Here is a 23,854-nt window from a genome sequence, read left to right on the forward strand (position 1 = left end):
ATGCTTGACAGCATATGATTAAGCGTACTCACAAATCCTATTTTAGTTATCCATTTCAAACCAAGTAACTATCTCCTTGGCAAAAAAAAAGTGTTCCTTTAATGCTATTTCATAGAAGAACTCGTTAAAAACAAAAACAAAAACAGCAACAACAACAAAAAAACAAGCACAGAGAAATTAGAATATATTTTTTTCATAATTGTCTTCTCTGGTCTTTATCCCTTGATCTCATCTTCTTTCTAGAGAATACATATGTGTATTACAAATGGATAAGGAGTATGCTTACAACCATAACAAATCGTGACTACACTGTATGTTAGCTGGCCTGTTTTTGGCCATGTGACCCATGCTAGAGCCATCTGAGAGAACAGATCCTCACCTTAGAAAATGTTCCCATAAGATAGAATTATAGGCAAGTCTGATGGGCATTTTCTTATTAACACAGGGTCCAGTCCATTGTGGGTGGAACCATCCCCTAGAGGTGATACTGGTTTGCGTAAGAAAGCAAACCAAGCAAACAGGGCTCCTCCATGGCCTCTGCTTAGTCCCCAGAGTTGGACTGTGACCTGAACGTGTAAGATGACATCAATGCTTTTCTTCTCAATTTGCTCTTGGTCACTTTTTTTTAACCACAGAATTAGAAACCAAACCAAGACAGTTTGCATCAGTGTCAATGACTGTATTCTAAATCAGCCATATTCATATAAAACCTTATGATAAGACGTCTTAGCCTCCACGTTGATCTATTCTTCGTAATAGCTGCAGGATAGTCTATGGTAGGATGGAACTTTATTTCCTGAACTAGCTGTCTATTTAAGAATGCAGTATCATTTCTGAGAAGGTTTGAATTAATGCAAAGATCTTCTGCACTTGAGTTGATAATTTCATATGCTAAATTTTAAAAAGTGAAATGGCTAGTTAAACATCCTTCAACAAGTATTTCCAATCTTTTCCTGTAAGCAATTAACTGTATTTTGTGTGTGCACAGTGGGCAGGTCGCTGGCTGACTGCCCTCCTAGAGCAGGATGAACAGCGCTCGCTTTCCATATTCTTCCATACGCTTCTCATAGGCTGATAACGAGCTATCTGTAAATATGCTCAGTTCTATGTTAGGATGTTGAGGTTAAACACCATCAGTCTAGCACACAACAATGTATTAAGCACCACACTGAATGTCTCCTGTGCACCAGAGTCCTTAAATGCCTGCACCCGTATGTACGATATCTAATACCAATTTCTTATAAAAGTGGAGTTTAGCGCAGCAGCTTGTGGCTGGTAGAGAGCACAGTGTGGATATCACCCCGGGTCCTTGAAGGGTGACAGTTGAGAGTAGTCTGGAATACATTCATGTCTGTATGAGGGTCTTTGAGGGCTAGGTTTGTTATCAAACACCACAGATGTGTAAGTGGCAAAACAAGTAAACCTGGATAAGCGTATGCCTTTGGACACTTGTTCAGCTAAGAGTGGCGCCTTGGTGACAGTTTGTGGCAGTAGAAGTCAACAGGTTGCACCCTCAGCACTAAAAGTCCATCCAATATCTAACTGCGTATTGAAATGAAACAGAAATAAGAAGAGTCATTATCAGCTGCACGACAGTATGGAATGTGGGGTGGGAGGGGGGTGGTGTCCACATCTCTAACGGAAACCTCTTGCTCTCCCATTTTAGATTATTCTTACCTTGCCTTGGTTCGAAAACTTGAATTTTTTTCTTTCCGTCCCTAGAGCGAGCGGTACTTACTCAAAAGTGACTAAGCAGGCAGATTTTCAAGCTCCTAATTCACGTGTACATGAGTCTTTAGTCCTCTACTTCAGCGTTAACGTCTGATCCAGTCACAGAAGGTGCTGGTTTTTAATGGAATCAGCTTGGTACTTCCTGCCAGGGTGGCTGTTTGCAAGGAGAAGCGCCAGCTCAGACTGCCTACGGGCAGAAAGCTGTCTCCTTAGCTAAGTAGGAACAGTTGCCACTGCTTCAGGCTTTGCTTTGTGGCAAGCAAGCCAGATAGATACATGGTCTTCCAGGGGCCTTCTAACAACACATCTCTCTAGGTCTTACCTTACAAGAACCTCATCATGTTTGCCTTTGTTCCTGTGAGGAACAACAGGTTGTGTAGAGGTTTGGTTCATTTTGGGGAGTCTTGTTTTCCCATCTCCCTTTAGAGAAGAGTGCACGCGTGCCTTCATAACCTCACTGATACTGGGGGTGTGTTGGAAAACACACTTAGCAGTAGACACACTTAGCTCAGAAGACACAGCATTTCTTCCTAACACTGTTTTCATCAAGATTGATGTTGGCAGAGAGTGCCTACACTGTGAAATGATTTCACCTGTCAGGGGCTCCTCTACCCCACAGGAATGTTAACAGGAAACTAGCACACCACCTACATTGCTTTTCTACATCTGTTTAAGAGAGAGAGAGAGAGAGAGATTTACTATGAGATTCCCAACATGAAGCTATGATTTGGAAAGGCAGAAATTGAGTTCTTTTCTTCTCATGTTTGTTTATACACGTATTTCCTAAAGGTCAAACATAGGCTAACTTTGTTATCTCTCTCCCCTAGTGGATGGCTGTATTCACAGAGCTGCCGGCCCCTGTTTGTTAGCCGAGTGTCGGAACCTGAACGGCTGTGAGACCGGACATGCAAAAATCACATGTGGCTACGACCTCCCTGCGAAGTGTGAGTACGGCACGCCTGAACTTCGTTTCAGAATCAGCTCAGAGCACCAACCTTGCCTTATTATTTTTTTCTTTCAAAACAATATCTAGAAAAGGACCGCTGTAGTGGAATTTAATTAAAATATACTTATAGTCAAATTTAGTGTATAGGTTCATATTTATTTGTATGATTAAGTCTAGAAAATTTTAGTTGTTCAGTTCTTTAACAGTGTCTCTGAAACAGAAAAATAAAAATAGGAGGAAAATATACGTTCCAGTATTTAAGCACCACCAGTGACAGCTTCTAGAAATGATGCCAATTTCTCATTCCTTGTTCGGCTTTCTTGATTGTGGATGTGTTTAGAGCAAAGGAGATCAAAGTGATGTATTGTGTTTTCAGCTGCCATGTAAAGGCTGATTGGCAATTACAGCCCAGGCATCTGTCACCCTCGGCTCTCAGGAGAGCCGAGTGGAATGCAGTTGTCAGTCTGAGAATGTATTTGCTCTTCGAATGTGGAATGGTCAAATTTTCTATTATATTTTAATAGAAAAAAATGCATTGCAATTGACTGACCTTGTTGCTTCAGTGTTTAGCTGACTGGGGTAGGGCAGTATAGAATAAAAGATGAGAGACGGGATTAAAGGTATTCCTTTTAAAATTATATAATTTCCAGAGCCTGGAGATGGAGGGAGGGGTTGTGCTATACTATTAAGGTGTGCATTGGGCTGGAAATTGCGACTCCAATTTAATCTCTGTACTTGCCTCTTAGGATACTGCTTGATCTATGAACACATTTTATGTGAAGGCAAAGCTACTTTTGTTTGTCTTTTATTAGTGAAAAAACTGTGAACTCAGAAGGTACAGCATAATTTGTGGGATACCATTGGTTTCTGAACGGATAGGGCGTATAGGAATGAGCTACCCAAGGCCATCTGTGAATGGTGACATAGAGCACTTTATTTTAAAGGAAAATTTTAAAAGCATGTGCTTGGGTGGGGGTGTGGGTGGGTGTGTACAGTGGTGTTGAGAGTTCTCACTTTGACCCGTAGAAATCAAGGTCTTGAGTATTAAAGGTGATTTCCTTCGTGGGATGATACAGCCCATGTTGACAAATGTGATTCTTTAATCTGTCTAACCTGATGCTACCTGTCAGATGCAGCTGACCTGTACCATCGTGAGAATGAGCAGATCAACTACTTTAAGACCAAGTAATAAGTGCGGTAGTCTTTTAAATTCACTATTTTCCCTGTATGAAAACAGACCTAAAATTCTTCCACTCTGGGCTTTATGAACACAGATAAACTTGGAATCTTTACACAGGATTGAGTAAAATTGATGGTTTAAGGGTATTATCTAAGAAATTATCTAAGAATCTTTTTTTAACTTACTTGCTATTTGACATGTTTGTGTACAAGATATTCCATTCCCATTGATGGCCATTCAATTGATTTCAAAGTTATTCAGAATCTGCATAGTATCAAGCATCAAGGGACAGGGATCAGTACCTTGGATGATGTAGATGTCTGTGGATGTGGTAGAAGTTGCCATATTCAAACCCTGTGTTTGAGCTTAAGTATGGTATGTGGCTTTCTGAAGTATCCTGAAGCAAGTGCATCTTGTGGACCAAGACACTGGAAATGGAGAATCAGCCTGCAGGACTCAGCATGGAACTCCATTGAGCTGAGATCCTTCCTCCAGTCCTGATATTGCAACGGAAGGAAATGATTTTATGTCAATTCAACACAAACTGAAGTCATGTGAGAAGAGGGAACCTCACCAAAAAAATTATCTTTATAACAGCAGGCTGCAGACAAGCCTGGCTGGGCATTTTCTTAATCAGTGCTTCATGTTGGAACACTCAGCCCATTGTGGTGGGGTGACTCCTAGACTGGTGGGCATGAATGTTAGAAAAGAAAAAGGCAGACTGAGTAAGCTCCAGGGAACAAACCAGTAAGCAGCACTCGTCCATGGCCTCTGTATCATCTCCTGCTTCCAGGTTCCTGCCCTGATTCCCTCTGATTATGAATTGTGATATTGAACTGTAAGCAAAAATAAACCCTTCTCTTCCCTAGTTACTTTTGATCATGGCGCTTCATCACAGCAGCATTATCCTTAACTAAGCATCTCTAATAAAGAATCATACCGTGGAATAGAAAATAGAAGTCCAGCATGGCAGCCGCCTCATAAAAATCAGACATGCACTATCAATGAGAGTGTCTTGATATTTCCGTGTACTTTAAAAGATTAATGATCGATAGTAAGACGGTAAAAGGAATGTGAAATTGAGTAACGATAGCTCACACTTGTATTGCACTTTATACTGTTTCCCAGTACTTTCCCAAGGCCTTATATTTTAAATTATCCTTTATAAACACTGTGTGTTCATTTTCCTTTTCCCTATCCCTGAGAGATAGTTTTCTTTCTCATCAATTTGGTTCCTCCATTTTAAAGTCATTAACAATCCACAGATGTGCTTTTGTAGTGAGAGAATGAAAAGGGAGCTCATTACATACTGTTTGGGTCATTTTCCCCTCCATATTTAATAATTCGGTGACAGTTTGACAGCAGAGACTAGCTCCTATCTGTCCTCTGAGACAGTGGGTTCATCATTATAGGGGTACTAAAGCCAACCATCCAGCCACGAGTGATGATATCTTCACGCACCAGCAATTTGTTTTGAAAATGATTTTGTCTGGGTTACAGAAAATATTGGTCATTTTGGACTGCTTTCTGCTTTCCTATGCTTCCTAAATTAATTTATCCACAAATGGTTGTATTTGAATTAATTATTCTTGTAGGCTGGGTTTGGTGCCTTATCATGATGGCTGGAATGAGAAGCCCCTCGTTGTTTTCCCTTTCCTTCACTGCCTGAATGTTTGAGTGGTTGCTTTTGACACAAAACTAACCAATCACTTTTCTCAAAAGAAGTCATGGGTGGCAAGAATATTGGCTGGAATTGCACTGAATGCTGTTTCTTAGGAAGTGGACAAAGGGCTGCTTATGTAATTTCAACAGAAGGAATGGTCCCTTCTGTGAGATTAGACTTGCGTTTATATTTGTAATCAAATTACACTGTGTATCTCTGTATAGAAGCTTTTTAACATGAAGGGGGTTTAAATCTCTCTGTTGTAGAACTCAGTCCTCCATGCCTAACAGCCATTGCCATTTTAAGTAGAGAAGTCATGATAAATCTACAACAGGCTCTCAAGATTGGTCCTGTGGACTATGCTTCATAGTAGGAGGGTGGAGAGAGTCATTAGATGCTCATTTGAGATTCCATCCACTCTCCTATGTCTTCTTCCAAGCTGTATAAAATTCTGTTCAAATTGCACATGGTCTTGGTAGGTTTGAGACCCTACAGAGGGAAACTACATAGAGCTAACTGAACTGTGAGGGTCATCTGTACAGCCATGGGGGTGTCCTGTCATCACTTTGTTGCAGTGAGGCTTTTTGGCGATTTCCCTATTCTTAGATTGTCTAAGCTTCTAGAATTTTGTTCACGTGTGGCCAAGAAAAGTTTATCCACTGCTGTCATTCTTATATAGTGTCCTAATTTTGTGCTTCCGTAATATGAAAGAATGAAGTATCGAATGAATGATTTTGTTCAGGACCTTTTCTTCTGGAAAATGGTTTATAGTGTTTTAGCTGCAATTCCTTCTTCTCAAACCTTCCATCTTGCGATTCGTTTTGCATGGTGCTAGTGGGTTTATGTCCCTTATTTCAGTTATAGCAAGGCTGTGCATGACTGAGACCTTGTCTGCTGTGGCCTTCTTCTGTATGTTCTCATAGGTTCTGTTGCTGATCCTCAGTCCTAGAGACTACTATCTCCTTGTCTAGAGATAGCTAGACATCCTCATGCCTTCTTCTCCTATGTCCTTCACACCCTTGTTAACTGTATCCTCAGGTGTCGTCTTAGCTGATGCAGTTATCTTTGCTCCTCTGCATCGTTTATATTTGTCTGTAGCATGTTAACTTCAAATATAATATATTATTACTTCTGTTTTTGGTAATATCTCCCCATAGCAGAAGAAGGGTATAGATTTTGGAGTTGGGATCTATTTCCTTTGTTTTGTTATATCCATACAGGTTCTAAAAATGCCCAACACATAAAGAAGCTTGAAAGATATTTCTTGAAAAAATTAATAAAAATAAACTCCAAAACTTTGACACCTTTTTTTTTCCTTAAGTAAAGTTAAACATCTGTTATTTTGCCTTTTTTTTTTCCTCCAGAGCTGAGGACCAAACCCAGGGCCTTGCACTAAGTTAAACATCTGCTAACCTAATTTTATTTGGCTTCCCACAATGTCCTGCCATATCTTAAACCACTTAAAATGTCTTGAATGGTATGACTTGCTCCCAACTTGATTCTATGAATCTATGTAAACTTGTCATTGTCTAAAAAGCTAACTCTTTGATCTTTCCCACCTATTTTTCAGACTCAACTCAGGTAACACCTCTGTTAGGAATGATACTCTTATCACTTCAACTACAAGTGACCTTTTTTTCATTCAGTGTATTGCATGTTCACACTTTACATGATGCTTTAGTTGGCTTGTCATACACGTTTCATAATTGTGTATATATAGACCTAGAAGACAGCTTCATGTTTTGTTCCATATGAGTCACCTCCCTTGTTTTATAAGATAGAATTTCTTATTGGTTGCGAGTTCACTGAGCAGGCCAGGCTGGATGACGAGCAGGTTCAAGGGATACCTCTGGATCCAGTCCTCCAGTGCTACACCATTGCATACCATCACAACAACTGGCTCTTTTTATGGCTAACTGGTCCCAAACTCAGGTCTTGATTGTGTGACAAGTACTTTACTCTCTGAGAAGTCTTCCCAGCCCAATGTTGCACCTTCTAGTATTACAGACACTAGAGAAACACCTGTCAAATGAATGATTAAAACTGGAAAACTGATACTGAATTGATGAATGCTTGAACATAAAAGAAAAGTTGTACTAATATTCCTAAAAAATAGAATTAGTGTCAATTTTTCATTGCATTTTAAAACTATTTCAACTTATGCATAGTTCTAAAGTCTCCTAAGAAATTTACTCTTAATAGTTTCTCCTGAAGAAGTGAAAATAAAATTCGGTTGATTTTCAACATAACCCATGTCTATTATATTTTCTTAGAGTATTCCCAAGTTCTTTCAGGGTTGAATAAGCATCAAAGATAAATATAAAAATATTAAATCAATGTGTATAATATTTTTGTATCTTTCATTTATTTTTTAAGGCATCAAACAGCAATGTTCGCATCCAACTTCTGGTGTTACATTATTGATTTCAAGGAATGCCTACGATGGCATACTATAACATTATTTGGTTGAATGAGTGGTATGAATTAGTATCCTCATTCTATTCCCAGGTGCAGAAATAATCTGATGATAGTAGCTTAAAAGGTACTGTTGATAGTAATTAGTACTTCTCTGGTGCTCTTCATCAAGAAATAGTAGCATGTTGAAATACAAGGTTGTCAGTTCTTTGAAATTTTATGAAGAAGCAACATGACAAGTAAGGATAATTTATTTCCAACATAAAGAAAAATTCAGGTATAGAGAAATCAAATATGCTGTTCCCAGTAACAAGTGAAAGCCAGAGTAGAGCCATGACTGTAACCAGGAATCATGAACTAAGTGGAGTGTCACTGGCAGTGCGATCCAATCCTGCTATCTGCTTTTGTAAATAAAGTTTTATTAGAAACCAGCTATGCTGATTTGTTCTTATATTGTTTATGACTGCTTTGGTGTGACTGAGTTGACTAATTCCTGTAGGGGTATGATTGGCATGTCTGAATCATATGCTATCTAGTCTTGGGTGGTTTATTATGACCTACTTTGTAACAAATTATAAAGGCATAATTTATTAAAACATTTTTAATTTTATTAAGCATATATAGTTGATCAGAGTTGACAAGGCAGAAAAATACCTACCTGCTATCTATTTCCTTGTATATTGTGCCTCAAGTAAATGTGTCTTTAGGAGGATGATCTGAGCCTCTTCAAATCTTTCATGTATCTAGCCCATCTTGGAAAAAACTATCTGATGAGAAAAAACTTTTTCTGTATTGAACTGGAACTAAGAAGTGAATAAGTCAAGTCTCTGTCGGGAAAGTTAGTTAAAAACACCAGAGTTTGGGCCACAAATCTCCATCCCCTGCCTCCTCCGTGGGGCTAGCTAGTGTGCTGAAAGGGGGTCTTCAGGCCTGAGGAAATTTATAATTGGGAGTAAGCAACTCAAAAGGTGGTTCTGAGTTAGTCCACTGAGGAAAGTGACCTGATTTCGGCCATCCTGAGCTGTCCCAGCAGGTGTTTGATTGTGAAAGCAGTGAAGTGGGCATGCTGGGAAGAGTGTGACTCTGCAGCCTTTGATGGAGACCTGAGGGCTCTCACAAGCCAATTCCATAATTAAATAGCCTGTTACTTAAAGAGAAAAAAACAGCTTTTGAAGAATATAAAATCATCACCATCTTTCTTGAAGATGAGGATGTGACTGTCTTTCATAAACACCGTTACTGGTTCATTTCCTTAGAACTTCAACTTCCATTTGAGCCTGTTTTTTTTTTTCATATTCACAGTTATTTCCTTATATAGTAAGCAGTGGATGTACTTTATTCCCTTAGTGAGCCTCACAATGGATGCAGAATTGAGAAATATTTAGATTAGAAGGTCTTGAAATGCAGTTTCAAAGCGAATCGTCATGCCTTACTCCAGAAAAACTGAGTTAGAAGCTGTGTGGCTCAGTTAACTGTATTACTCTAATGAATGCTCAAGTTTGAGGGCCACTGCCCTACAGTGGAGTAGAATACCAAGCAGCAATCTCACTGCCACCCTCCTGGCTCTGTAACACAGACATCCTTTTGGTTACTAGACTAGGGCTTCCTTGAAAAAGAATTCCGGCATCTTCTTTTCCTTTGTAGTATTTCCATAGTTAGTAATAATGCCTATATTTGCTTAGCTCTTCATTGCTAGTCCTCCCCAACAGTTAGAGTTTAAGGAGGGCAGAGTCATAACAGTCCCATTGGTCCCTGGCATGCATAGCATCTGTCACAAGAATAGGTATTTTCTGGGAGAATTAGCAATTACCTGTGTGCTTTCTCTCCTCATCGCTAGGGCCACTGTTAGAAACCAACACAACCACTCTCAAGGTGGAGCTCCACAGTTCCGAAATCTGAAAACCTAGTTCTGTTGCTGTCCTCAGCACGATATTACATCACCCAGCATGCTTCTTTTTATAAATCTTTAATAAGTTTTACTATTATTAACAAGGCAGCAAAACAAGAGAACGCGAGAACATGGATGTGTGCATGCTGTGGCTTTGGTGTAGTTGTAGAAGTCAGAGGCTAGCTTTCAAAGGTCAGTTCTCTCCTTCCACAATGAAGTAAGCATGGATTAAACTCGAGTCATCAGGCTTGAACAGCAAGAACTCTTACCTGATAAACGGTTCTGTCGACCGCGAGCATGCCTCTTGATGAAAGGTGTTAGCAGTAAAAGTATAAGAAGACAAACTACTCTAACCTGTGTGGCCACATGTGTATCTTTTACCCACGTTCTCCTTTTTTAGACACAGTGGAATAATATAGGTTTTCTTATTAGGCAATTTTGTGACCAATCTGTTCTAGTATTGCTATCTTTTGAAGTTATCTACATTTTGAAAGCAACCAGTACCTTGGTAACTGTAGGATCAGATCCGTGTAGAACAAAGCCTGCACTTCCCACATTTGCTGGCCTTCAGAGGACCCTGGCTATAACTTCTTTTTTTTTCTATATGATCAATAGGAAATAACAATGTAAATCAATTCCAAGTAATAATGTAAATGTGCTCTTGAAGGCAGTTCCTGCTGTGAAATAAGTAGTTAGCAGTGACACTGGCATTAACCGCAGTGGGGGTAATCAGCCTGTGGATGTGTTTAATCAGAATTATCAGCTAAGATTAAAAAGAGAGCCACAGTTGTGCGGCGATAATCATTTTCAAGGTTTAAAAGATGAATATGTGAAGGTGTTCTCATAAATTAAAGCCATCAGAATGGCTTTGAGTAATTTAGGATAGTCTGAGGTCAGGAACAAGCAAACAGGAAAGGTTGATCTTGGGGCCATGGCCATTAATGTGCAGATATAGCAGAATACACTTACGGAAATAAGTAACAAGCACTGAGTTAAATGATTTTCCCCATACATTAAGACGTGCCTTGGTCTGTCACTAACATAAATGACTTGATTAAAAAGCAAACAACACGGGACAATTTGTACATGTATTAATTATCTTAGCAATTAATCACTAATTTTAAAATCTAAATGTCTGTCCACTTTATGACTTGGTTTAGAAACACTGAGAGAGCCAACCATGTACCGTGGAAAAAAATGCTTGATTCCATGGTGTAACATTGAACATCAAGGTCGATCCAGAAAGTCCTGCACTTGGCATTCTAATTTCATTGTGATGTCCTTTAACCTCTGAGCATGAGTTTCCTTGTCCATGATTATCTCTGGGTCGTGGTATCTATCTTGCCAGTCTGTTAGGAATAGACATAGAATGACATCTTAATAATGTAAGACATCAGAGAATATGACTTTATTGATAGTTGTAAAATAATTGGAATACTTCATTTGCTTCTTCAATCCATTTTTACTGGGTGCTTGCTCTGACCTTGGGGGCTCTTCTAGAAAGTAGAGAACTATTGCAAAGAAATCCTGGCCACTTAGACCTGATGTTCAAACTAAAAGAGGCAGACAATGAACATATTTGTACAAAACTGAGGACTCTTAGAGGGCAGTGGAAACTAGCAGGAGGCTAGAGCAAACTACCAGAGTAGAAAGGTGAAGAGGCAGCTTTCCTATGTGGTCAGGAAAGCCCTCCCTATGGATGTGATATTTCGTTGAATGAAAAACCATCGCCAACAAAGACAAAAGAAAACACTTTACCCCTGAATTAAAGTCAGCTTATGGCAGAATTAGAAGGAGGGTAGTTAGGGAATTCTCCTTGTGTCCTTTTTCCTTATAGTTGGTTTGTCTTGTCTTTTTCTGATGTCCAGGCATGTATGCATGTAGATAAGTACACACAATCATTCCAGCCTAGCTTTTACCAGAAATGAAAGTGTTGTTGAAATTAATCAGGATCACACAGGAGTTTTAATGATCATTTAAATGACCACTTATCGATCACCTCATATTTTCACAGCTAGGGAATTCGAAGCCCAGGGTGATGGCTTAATCTTTCCCAGGATTTTATAAGTGGCAACACAAACAATGACCTGGAGTTTATCCCATCACGGTGTAGTGACCTTTTTGTTAGGATGTGCTCTATGATCATGTTAGCAGTGCTATAGGCACTTTATGAGACTGTAGCCATCTACTCAACAAAATAAAACCCACAAACATTGGGAGAAAAAAGTTCTCACCTCGCACAGTACACCTGCTGCTTCATTGATGATAGTAATCTTGATAAGTTCCACATCATTGATAAACCATGAGCTTCCCTGGTGATGTTTTTCACAGTAGCCCCTCAGAATCTTATAGCATCATCTGGTATGTGAGGAAACATAGAAGTCATTTGTATGACGTAATGAAAATTCTTCATTATCCTTAACTGAGACATGTACAGTAGCTTTCCTTCAGAGGAAAGACATCTTCAGAAGTAATTTCGACAGACATTAGACACGCCTGCAAACCTGCTGACGTTTCTTCTCTAGAGGTGTAAACATAATCTCCCACTCCACCCTGAGAGCATCTGGGTCTTACCGATGTCCTTTAAGTGAACGGAATCTGTCTAAAGTGAGGGGAATTGCTGAGCTTACGTTTAAAGTAATGCTGGCTTCCATGTGTGATCTCTCTGTCTTTGCATCACTAACTGCTGTTCACCTAGGGCTGACATGACAAATGATAGCACTCAGTGTCTGTAAACAGCACAAACATTTTGTCCTGAAGAGCAGAGATAGGAAAGACAACAATGTGGGTGTGTGCCTTCTACAGGTCTTATGAGGAAATCCATGCTGGCTTCTTCCAACTCTCTGTGGATCCAGATTTTTCTTGGGTTAAGGTACATCATTTCCAGTTTCTGTTTTACTCTTTATATCTTATATTCTCTCCCTTTGTGTCATTTCCATAAGGTCCCTTTTCATGAGATTTAGGGCTCACTCTGAGCCATCTCCCATCTCCAGTTATCGAGATCCTCAATTATATTTATCTACAAAGATTCTTTCATATTTTTCCTAAATATATTCACCCTCATGTTCTAGGGCTCAGAACACTGTCATTTTTTTTCTTGAAAATCAGTACCCCATAATGCACTCTTTATAAGATGGCAAGTTATATGCCATAGGCAGCGTTGAAGAAAGGAGGAATAAGCTGTGAATCTCGGGCCACCTCTGGAAAGATCGATATGGTGAGCCGCTAGAGCTGAAGCAACAGCGTGAGCTAGAAGTTACATAGCCAAACGTGCATGCAGCAGCCATGCAAGTGGCCTTGGCACTAAGCCCTCCAGCCTCCATCAGACTTTCAGATGTTTGCATCCCTAAGTTTGACAGCAACACCAAGAAGCGTCCTGAGCCAAAGCCATCCTGCTAAATTCATCCAGAATTCTCAGCCTCTGAGACTGGGAGATGGTGTTTGTTACTCAAGTTTGGAACTGCATGTTGAAGCAACCATGACAAAGTTGCTTCAACTTTGCTATATAAGTTGCTATATAAGTCAAGATAAGAAGATCACTAGCCGAGTTGCTAGTCTATATAACACTCTCCTAGTGCATGTGTCGGGCTTAGGAATGGCCTAACATGGGAGGTAAAACGAAACACATTTAATCAATGACTTCAAACTTAAGAAATGTAGTCACATCCCTTAACCATAGCACGTCCTTTCCCCATACTTCTGGCATTGGTAGCATAAAGGATAAAAAACTGATAGTGCCAATGAGGGCATTGGAGAGAGGGAGGGGTAGAGGAAGAGAGAGAGGAGGGGGGAGGGAGACAGCTAAACGGCATGCAGTAAAGCATTAGAAAGATAACATCAAGTGAAAACACACTTCTGCTATTACTACTTACCTACTACTCCTTTATTATTGCTTTATCATTGTACTGGTTGCTCAGATGCTGCTCACTGACAGGGATTGCTGTTCCCATTTGCACAGAGGTGGAAGGGGAATCAGTTTAGCTTCTCCCCTGTGCTAAGGCTACAGGCAAAGCAGACAGCGGTAGATTCTATTTACATTTGTAGCCGCGCTCCTCTGTCTGTTTGCTGTGCCAGGTGCTGTGTTTCCCATTAGCTCCTTCACTTTTCAGCACCACCCAGCACTTGCCCCATTTCTAATCATATGCTATTTGTGAAAGCCCTATAATTTCCTAAGGCCTTCTGAAGCTTTCCTCTTCCTACCTGTGACATTTTGAGGAAGGATTTATTTCTCTTTCTGTGTTTATTCTGCTTAGTGGAAAAAAAATAGAAGAAAAAGCCTTCACGGTATTTTCAAAGTTCTCTGTAGAATCGTGTCTGTATTGTGCTGGAGTCTGCTTATCCATTTGAAGGTCTGTGTGTGACAAAGGGTTAGCATAGAACCCCTTCCTCTACAGCTGCTCAGGCCTGCTTCCTTACAAAATGGCACATGATGCCAAACTCTTTTTTTTCTTTGCCTGGCTTATCGATTGTCTTCATGACGTGATATTAGTCTTTCATGTGACTTAGTCTGCCATGTGCACACCCGTGCCATCTTTTATCTTTCCTGCCCACTCTGCTGACACTGACTTCCCTCCTGTCCTGTCACATGCTTTGTGAATGTGGAAGTCAGGAATTTAGTTCAGTTTGTGTGGTTGTTTGGGAAAGTACTCTGGGAGATTGTGAGTTTCGAGTTGGAACGGGCTTGATGTAAAGGAGGTTCTGGAATTCCCCCATACAGTCTATTGGTAGGTAACTCAAAGGAACAGCAGAGGAAAGATAGCTCTGCTAGAAAGGCTAATAAGAAAGGCTCTTCCCTCCGTATATCTAGTACATTTCTTGGCTGTTGTTTTCAAATTATACTACTCATTCATCTTCCTCTTGATAATATCCATTGCTTGTGAAATACAATATTGAAATGCAATCCTTACAATGAGTAGGACACAGAACACTGCTTAGTTGGAACAATTCTTTCACCTGTCTCTATAGTTATAGAAAAGCCAGAATTTTACATCAAGTAGGGATGGATGTCTAAACTTCCTTAAGTTCTCTGTTGTCATTAATAGCATACTTTCTCCATTCCAGTTAGTTTCTACATTTTAGGGACCCTGGAGTTTGGGGTAGAAATTTCAAAGTATCTTAAGGCTAGAAAGAATTCCTGCAATTACTCGTAGCAGCCAAAGTTAATTTCTTCCATTAAAAGCTAGGCCAAGGGTTTGGCCCATTTCTTTATCATGTACCTTGCACGAACAAGCTGTGTGTTGAGGAGCAGATTAAGTGAACACTGGCTCTCTAGTATGTAGCACGTGTTTTGTGTGCCTTTTGGAAGAGAATGGGTTGTGAAACAGTCATGTACCTCATATTCATAGAACTGAGTTAAATTGAGCAGAAATGAGTCAAATGGCTTCGCAAGATGACAGGCATGCATACAGTATGACTGTCCCCGGAAATTACATCATCAGGTTATTCATCTGTGGTTCAGTATTCTTTCCAGATTTTATATGGAGGCTATCAGAGGTAAAATATCTACTGGTATTCACCTTGAGTGGATGTCGTTCCTCTTTTGAATGTCTTTCCCATTGACATGCAGGCTGTACAAAGTAGCTATGAACATGGACTTGGAAACTCAACACTAGGCTCAAACTCAGGCATTGGGTTTGGGCAGGTATTTAAGTTCTCTGTGTCTACACTGCCCACGTGGAGATGGAGATGATAATCACTCCATCTTTATGTGGATGTTAATATTTTTGAAACATTCAGAGCACTGCTGAATTCCACAAGATTAGCTTTAATTCTGAAAGGTTAGATGTTTTACAGTCAAGTCACTTTGGCGTTCTTATCTAAATCCTCACCCATCTACCCTGCATCTTCCTTCCATGCTTTAGTTGATATCATAATCCTTATCAATATCTGAGGTTATTATTTTATGTATTTGTCAGGTTGGGTTGAATATTTGACTCACCGTGGCACACTCTTCTTTAAAACAAGCACTTCACTCATGGTCGTGACACCGTATGCCAGGGAAATGCTCCAAAATATAATGAACCAGTGAATGTGTGAGAAAGGCTAACCGCAATGTGTGAAGGAGCTAACTGGACTTCACCGGATCTTCTCACTGTTCACGCTGTACTCCTATTAACTGGCTTGGTAATTAGCCAGGAAAATAGCATCAACAAATATCTGGTCAAGCCAACTTAGATATTTGCTGCCTTCCCCAAAAAAATGTTGCAGGCGTGCTGCACATCTGTGCACATAATTCCTTGTGGCTTAAGTAATAGTCTCACAATGAAGTAAAGCAGGAATAAAGAAGTGTGGAGAACTTCAGTGTCTCCAGGAGAATACCCTGGTCTTCCTAGTTCAGCTGACGGATTGACAGTGACATCCTTTTCAACTTCTATAAAGTATATGTCCAAAGATGATTTCCAAGTTTCATTTATTGTTAAATCTCATTAAAATAAAGTGGTAATTTTATGGGTTTGACATGTTTTATGACCATTCGTTTTGATTGAGACTGCTGGCCCAAGTGACTGTTATTCACGTGTTGTAAATGTGTTAAGAGGGGAAATATTGATGTGTGTTTCCTCTGTATTCAAACTGTTGAGACTTTATTGGAAATAATAAAGCTTTACAACATGTTCTTTATAAGTAGGATACTAGGGACCATACAGCAGCATGAAAAAAATGTTTTTTGTGTGTCATTGCAAACTAGGCTGTTTCCAGTTTTATAGTACCCTGAAGTTAATTGTAATTTGGGGGAAGAAAAGAAGGCAATATAGTTAGTAGTTTGATAACTATTATTTGAAAAAAGAGAATTACATTTTCCTTCAAGGAAGGCAGTCAGCTTAAACTGTATTCATCCAGAAATATTCTTAAAAAGGAATATGAGAAAATAATATATATATAACTATACATATGGTTGAACACCTATCTCACTTCAACACATATCCAGTTTTATCATGGCACTTCAAATCTATAAATTGGGGTTAACATTTCTTGAAAGTGGAGTTTTGAATGTGGTATACTTACATGTAATAGATAACCATATACTATAATTTTGGGAAAACCTCAGTTTTAGCATTTTCTGCTCATGTGAGGGTGAAAGATAGTATATTTTGCAAAGTGTTACGACATTAAATTTTATAAGCCTAAAGATGCAATGAATGAACATTTGATACCATCCTTAAATAATACCTAGCAGGAAGTAAAGCAAACGTTTGATTTATTCCTGAATTTTACTCTTATTTGATTCCATTTGCTCATAGGTAATCGATCTTGCTTTACTGTTAATCCATGTGCATATGTGTATATGGGTGTTCAGATAGTGTGTTGGTTAGTTTATATTATCAACTTGACACAACCTAGAGTCACCTAGGTGAGCGAACCTTAATTGAAGAATTGTCTAAATCAGACTGGCTTGTGAAAGAGTGTCTTGAATGATTGACACAGCCCTCCATGAGTGGCAACACCCCTAGCTAGGTGCACCTGGGGTATATGAGAAGGCAAACTGAGCACTGGCATGTCAGCAAGCCAGCGAGTAAGCCAGTAGGCACTATTCATACATGGTATATTCATACATGATTCCTACTCCAACTTCCCTCGATGATGGACAGTCACCTGGAGTTATAAGTCAAATAACCCTTTCTTTCTCAAGCGCTTTTGGTCAGAGGACTTTATCATACCAGAATGAAGGTTGGAGAGATAGCAAAAGTCTTAGGCTCACTACTTTGGGAAGAGGAGAGATTTGTGATGTGTATATTCATTTAATGTCATTGTGTATTTGTTGTACAAAACATTTTACTGGGTGAACCAAATTGCTTACAGTAGTAAAATACATTCTCCAGTATGGATGCTGGTGTTTCAATGCATGCTGATCTGGACTCTGATGTAGTCGTAGTCTACAAAGCAAGCATACATGCTTTACTTTCAAAACAGAAGTTGTATCTGCTGAAGCTACAGAAATAAGCTGGTTCACAAAGTACTCTGTCCTTCATAGAGAATGGACTTACCATTGAAGGCGTAGGATCCATGGGGTAGGCTTTCCAATTAACACAATTAGATTCTGTACCATGGCAAAATTTTGATATACGTGACATGCATTTTCTCTAAATGGGAATGTCTGTGGATGTGAGGACCACAGATTTAAAGATGAGGAAAAATATGATGAATCACATATTTTAAAATGTCATATTTTAAAATGAAAGTGAAACTAAACATCCTTATTTTTAGTCCTCCCTAAACTACATAAAGTTTCTTTAGCCACAGAGGACTTGGGTTTCTTTTTGCCCTTTATCTTGTTGTATCATTAATATTGTATGTATTTTTTCCAGATTCCTTGTATCTCTGAATTTCTGGTAATTCAAATATATGGATATGTAATTGTCAATTTTCTGTTTCATTTAATCAAAGTTCTTCTAAATTGACAGCATTTTGAAGTCTTGCATGGTTTTCATACAAGCCTACAACATCTATATTTAGAAACCTGTTCTGGCACTCTCTTGATAGTTCTGTCTTTGGGGCATATCTCATAGGTGATGGAACTAGATGGAAGAATTCTCTTAGTAGTCATTCAATCCCCCTAGCTAGGGCCTGAGATTGTGCTGAATTGTTCTGCTAGTTAAAGGACTTTATAATGAGGTTTAATCTTATCAGTGAAATGAGAGAGTAGGAACTCAGCTGCTGCAATTCATTAGTATGTGATAGTGTAGAGCAGGCCTTGCTCCTGCAGACTCGAGCTGGTGGTCTTGACCTCTTATAATCCCAGTGTCAGTGTCCTAAGGATTGTCTCACTACAAGAAGAAATACTCTTCTATAGACAAAGCATGACCATCACTCAGCCCAGAGCTCTTGGTTGCCAAGTTCCTCCTGGAGCCCTCTGCAAAACTACCTCATTGCTCCCCTCAAGACTAGTATTTGTGGTAGATACTATTACTATAGGCATGAAGAGGCTAAATCCCTTTCCTGAAATACTATAGCTAGTGACGGCAGAACAAGAAGTGAAACTGATCTAGTCTGTCTCCACAGCTCTACTCTTGTAAATACGATGCCATGGTCTCTGCCTCATCCCTCTCAGTGGTCACGAATCTAGATCCTGAATCTGAGTAAAACCAGGCAGCGGTCATCATTCTTTCTCCCACTAGCCTCTCTTACTGTTTCTTTACCTCTACTTTGGTCTCCTTCCTCTCATCTGTCTTAGGGCTTCCATTGCTGTAAAGAGACACCATGACCAAAGCACCTCTTGTAAAAAGAACATTCGGGTGGCTTACAGATTCTGCAGTTCAGTCCATTATCATCATGGAAGGAAGCATGACAGAATTCAGACAGGCATGGGCCTGGAGAAGCTGAGAGTTGTACAGGTTATTCTGAAGACAAACGGGAATACTGTCTCCTAGGTGGCTACAAGGAAAGTCTCAAAGCCCACCCCCACAGAGACACACTTCCTCCATCGAGGCCCCACATACTCCAACAAAGCTAGTGCCACTCCCTGGGCCAAGCATATTCAAACCACCACACCCTCCTTCCTATTTTATTCTGTGTATACAGAGTATTCTATAAACAAATCCATACTGTACTTGAGCTTCCTGGCTTCTGCAGAAGGCACAACAACCCACCTATCCAAGTCTTGACTGTTGTTTTACCTTTAGCAAAATTTCACAGGGTTTGCACATTCTTCATCACCTAATCTAATACAGAGTTCTCTGGGCTCTTGTAACGTCCGTTTTTCAACCAATGCACATAAGTCTAGGTTTGACTATCTATGTGTATTATGGCTGTAGATTTGAATTTACATGTTGATTTCTTAGTTCTGAACTTGAAAAGCCAACAAAAAATATGTATGTGATGTGATGATCCACCTTCTAGATGATTATCTTTCTATTGTAATCTCACAGGGGAAGAAAGCAAAATGCTGCTATGTATGTCCTCCTTACTGTGTATCTTAAATCAATTTCATATTTATAAGGCATATAAAATAAATATAAGATAATAAGACAGTAAATGTATTACTTCATCAAAACTCATTACTACAACAGCAAATTATCTACTAACAATCCTCATACTGTACTTTAGTAAGCTAGATTCCATTTATATGTGTGTCTACTTATTTGCTTCCTTCGACCCTTACTTCCTTGTATCCTCATTTCATGATATCTTTCACATTCCTCTTCCCTCCCTCCTGAGTCCATTTAGTGTTGCTCTTATATACATATGTTTAGGGCTAAGCACTTGGGATCAGATAGCCTATCAGAGAGTTTTCCCTTAAAGCAGTGTTTTTCAGCTATTGAATACTCTCTGGATCTCTTTTCTAGGGGTGAGACTTTGTGACGTTTCCCCTGTTCACACTGATATGTTAAAAGTGTCATTATGTAGTTCTTGTCTAGTTCTTGCAACAACTTCATTGAGATTCCATGGATACAGCTTCTCTATGACATCTAAAAGACACTATCTCACAGCCTTTATAAATATCTCTAGAACCTATCATGAACAGAAGCACCATACCCATGCAAGAAGTCCCAACTTAATGAATAATAAAGTCTCAGAATCAGCCTGTACCTCAAGGGCTGATTTCTATGGATGCCAGACACTTTTTCACTTGGATTCTTTGCTTTTTGAAGGTCCTCTGTTCTTGTGATCAAAGTCAGGAGGTTGTATAATGGGGCTTTGTCAAAAAGGCCGGCTTCAACACCATGGGGCAAAATGGTGAGGGCGAGTGATGAGTCAGCAAGTGCTCACTCAGCTGCCTTTTCTCTAAGGGAATAAAGCTTGATTCACTGGGACCGCATTCCCTGGGCGCAGTGAGAAACACTTTGAACTCTTTAAATTCTTAGAGGGCAGCAAGAAGGAGAAAAGGAAAAGGGGTGAAATCACACACACGCACACACACACACACACACACACACACACACAAAATTTGGTGGTTGAAGCAAACTTAAACAAGCTCCAACTATTTCACACACATAAATATGCATGTATTTTGTGGATGGATGGAGCAAAGATCCAACAAACAAGGCTCCAACCATTTTACATATATATATATATATATATATATATATATGTACATGCATACATTTGGTGAATAAAGCAAGCAAGCTTCAACAAGCAGACTCCAGCAAACTTTACATATATATATATATATATATATATATATATATATATATATAAATATATACACACATATATATGTGTATGCATATATGTATATATAAATATATACATATATATGTGTATGTATATATGTATATATATATACATATATATGTGTGTGTATTTGGTGGATGGTACAATCTCCAGTTACTTGACTCCATCAACTTTATTTTGTCTCTTAGCCTTCTATACTGCGTCAGACAGAGTTCTCTATGTAAGAAAAGAGATTACCTCATAGCCACAAGTTAGATTTCCCCTAAAAACAATCACCACAAAATGTATTCTTCAAAAACATTAAAATAATTACACAAAGGGACATTACAATAGGATTATTGATTATGTATTCCTCTTTTGAAACTCATACCTAACTAATCATTTCCCATATATCTTTTTCTCCAGGAGTTCATTGTAACCCCAAAGCAACAATTCTTTTGTCATTGATTAACAATGTTTAAGTAGGCCAAGTTTATAGTAGCAAGATTTCCCTATGCTTAGCTGTAGACAATTTGTATTTACCAAGACACAGAGCATCCATTTTATATTTAATTTTTGAAAACGGCTAATCGTCTATTCTCTATTTTTATATTCGTGAGAGAATTATTTATTCTTTATTTATAATTCTGTCTTTTGTTGTTGCACACTGAAACCTATAGCCATATCCTTAGATCACAAGATTCAGGAACTCAGACCCAACCTAGAATGCATGTTTTCTTTGATCATTAACTTGTCCAAGCCTACCTTTCTCTTCCGACTATAATCATGTGCTTGTGACCCAAGAAAGCTCACCGGTGCTCCTTTTCTCACCTGTGCAGCCCTCAGTGCTCTACAAGGTGGGGAGGGGGGCACATTCTGGGTTAATTGTAACTTTGTTATATCTTTCTGGCAAAACAACTTAAACCGTCTTTTTAAACTTTCTATCAACTACCCTAACTTTCAAAACCTACTTAAATCAAATCCATAATTCTGTAAAAATCATTAGTTCATCTAAACGGTATTATTTTATGAAAGTTTATTTTCATATTGATCTGTAGGAAAATTGCCCAATAGTGTGGGCTGTCTCCCAAGAAGCAATCATACCAGACTACAGGCAATGAGGCTCTTCCCATGCCCTGTCACATCATGCTAGATACAGGAGGAATATAGCAATGGCAACCATGAGAAGGCACAGCAGCAGCAGGAAGCGATCCAGAGATGAAGCCCCTGGGGCTGTGGCTTTCCAAGGTGCACATTTATTTGCTGAGTAAGTAAAACAGTAGACTGTCTCCTGGCAGCCCAACTCCTACATCCAGCCACCAGGGCTTTCTTATTATGAGGTAATACAAGAAGTACTACTGTCTTGTTAAACGTTCAGTGGAGCCTAAACTACATAAAGCATCAGGAACTGAGTATTAAAACGTTTAGTTTTTATTGAATATTTATATATAAATTATATTAATATAATGCACATAATTATATTAATATAATTTAATATTAGAAATTTATTCATACCTTTGTTTCCATTTTGTTGATGTACAAAATAGTGAGTTTCATTATAATTTTATGTTATTGTACTTGCTTATATTTACTCCTATTACCTTCTCCTACCCCCGCCCCAGAACTCCAAGTGATATATAAATTGATTAATCTGCCTATTTTAATCCAGATTTTCCATATAAGAGAAGACATGACATTTGTCTTTCTTCTCTTCCATTACTATTTCTTGCTTTTTCCATCCTTTTAATTCTCATCCCTTCTTAAATCCTCTTTTCCTCTACACATGTGTTCGGGGTTCTACAAATGATGGCCCTTGAATTTCTGAGTTTGGCTTATTTTTTACTTAGAAGAATGATCTCCACTTCTGTCTAGTTGTCTGAAAATGACATAATTTCCTGTAGTGGTATGAGTGAAAATACCCTACACAGGCTCATATATTTGAGTGTTTGGTCACCCCTTGGTGGACCTATTTAGTAAAAGTGTGTGTTGAGGTTTAGAACCTCTTAATACTTCCTGTTCTCTCTCTGCCTCCTGCTCGTGGATAGAGGTATGAGTTCTCCGCTAGTCCTCCAGCAATACACCTGCCTGGCTGCTGCCATGTTACTGCCATGTTGGTCATGAACTCACTCTCCGAGTATAACCCCCCCCCAAAAAAAAAATCTTTCTTCTATAAGTTGCCTTGGTCATGGTTTCTCTTCCTAGGAATAGAAAAGTAACGAAGATATTCTTTTTCTATTTTGTATGTATATTCCACCTTTAAAAAATCCATGTGCCTCGGCTGATTCTATATCTTGGCTCTTGTGAGTTATGCCTCGCGATGGTGAACGGTCAAGTCTTTCTGGCCTGTACTACTTCTGTTTTAAAGTTATTGACAGAATTTCATGAAGTTAACCAACTCAAGCATTAATGGTTTTGCTTCAGATACTTTTAAGCCCCTTTCCTCCTATAGGATGGACCCAGCCATTTCTTGCTTCTCTTCTCTTCTTTTTGCGGGGTCATCTTATTTGAAGTAAAAAAAAAATTAAATTGCAGGATTTTCAAATTCCTTTTTATTTTGAATAAGTGTCTCATATGGGTGAAAATGATTAGAAGAATTCAAATATGTGTGAAACTGACACCTCACAGTCACATTACCGTGGGCTGCCATGCTATTGTTATACTCTTCCCATCTGGGCAGAAATGAAGAGCAGCTATGCTGGCCTCTCACAAACAGTTCTTTCTAACACTCGTGCCTTTGGACCAATCTAGTGAGTACTAACCTAGAATCGACCTTGTAAAATCATTTCTAGCACAGCTTATTTCCCAGTTTTAATTTTTTTCCAATGTGCATGTAACCCTGTTGGGTCATGAGTCTCTTCTATTCTACTTCATTCTCCATGAATTGACTTTATCACCATGCCCTTTCTTTGTCTACAGGGCTCATCATAAACCATCTCTGTTCGT

The 23,854-nt window shown here is 39.0% G+C and overlaps 1 protein-coding gene across 1 annotated transcript in view; it reads left to right on the forward strand.

Annotated features, from left to right (window-relative positions):
- Macrod2 (mono-ADP ribosylhydrolase 2) overlaps positions 1-23,854 on the forward strand; it is a 2,209,545-nt gene that overhangs the window by 873,692 nt on the left and 1,311,999 nt on the right. Inside the window, exon 7 of the mRNA XM_032902613.1 lies at positions 2,559-2,675. Coding sequence (XP_032758504.1) covers positions 2,559-2,675 — 117 coding nt within the window. The remainder of the gene's footprint in view (positions 1-2,558; positions 2,676-23,854) is intronic.

The sequence above is a fragment of the Rattus rattus genome, chromosome 5 (assembly GCF_011064425.1).
Source record: "Rattus rattus isolate New Zealand chromosome 5, Rrattus_CSIRO_v1, whole genome shotgun sequence".
NCBI classification, from domain to species: Eukaryota; Metazoa; Chordata; class Mammalia; order Rodentia; family Muridae; genus Rattus; species Rattus rattus.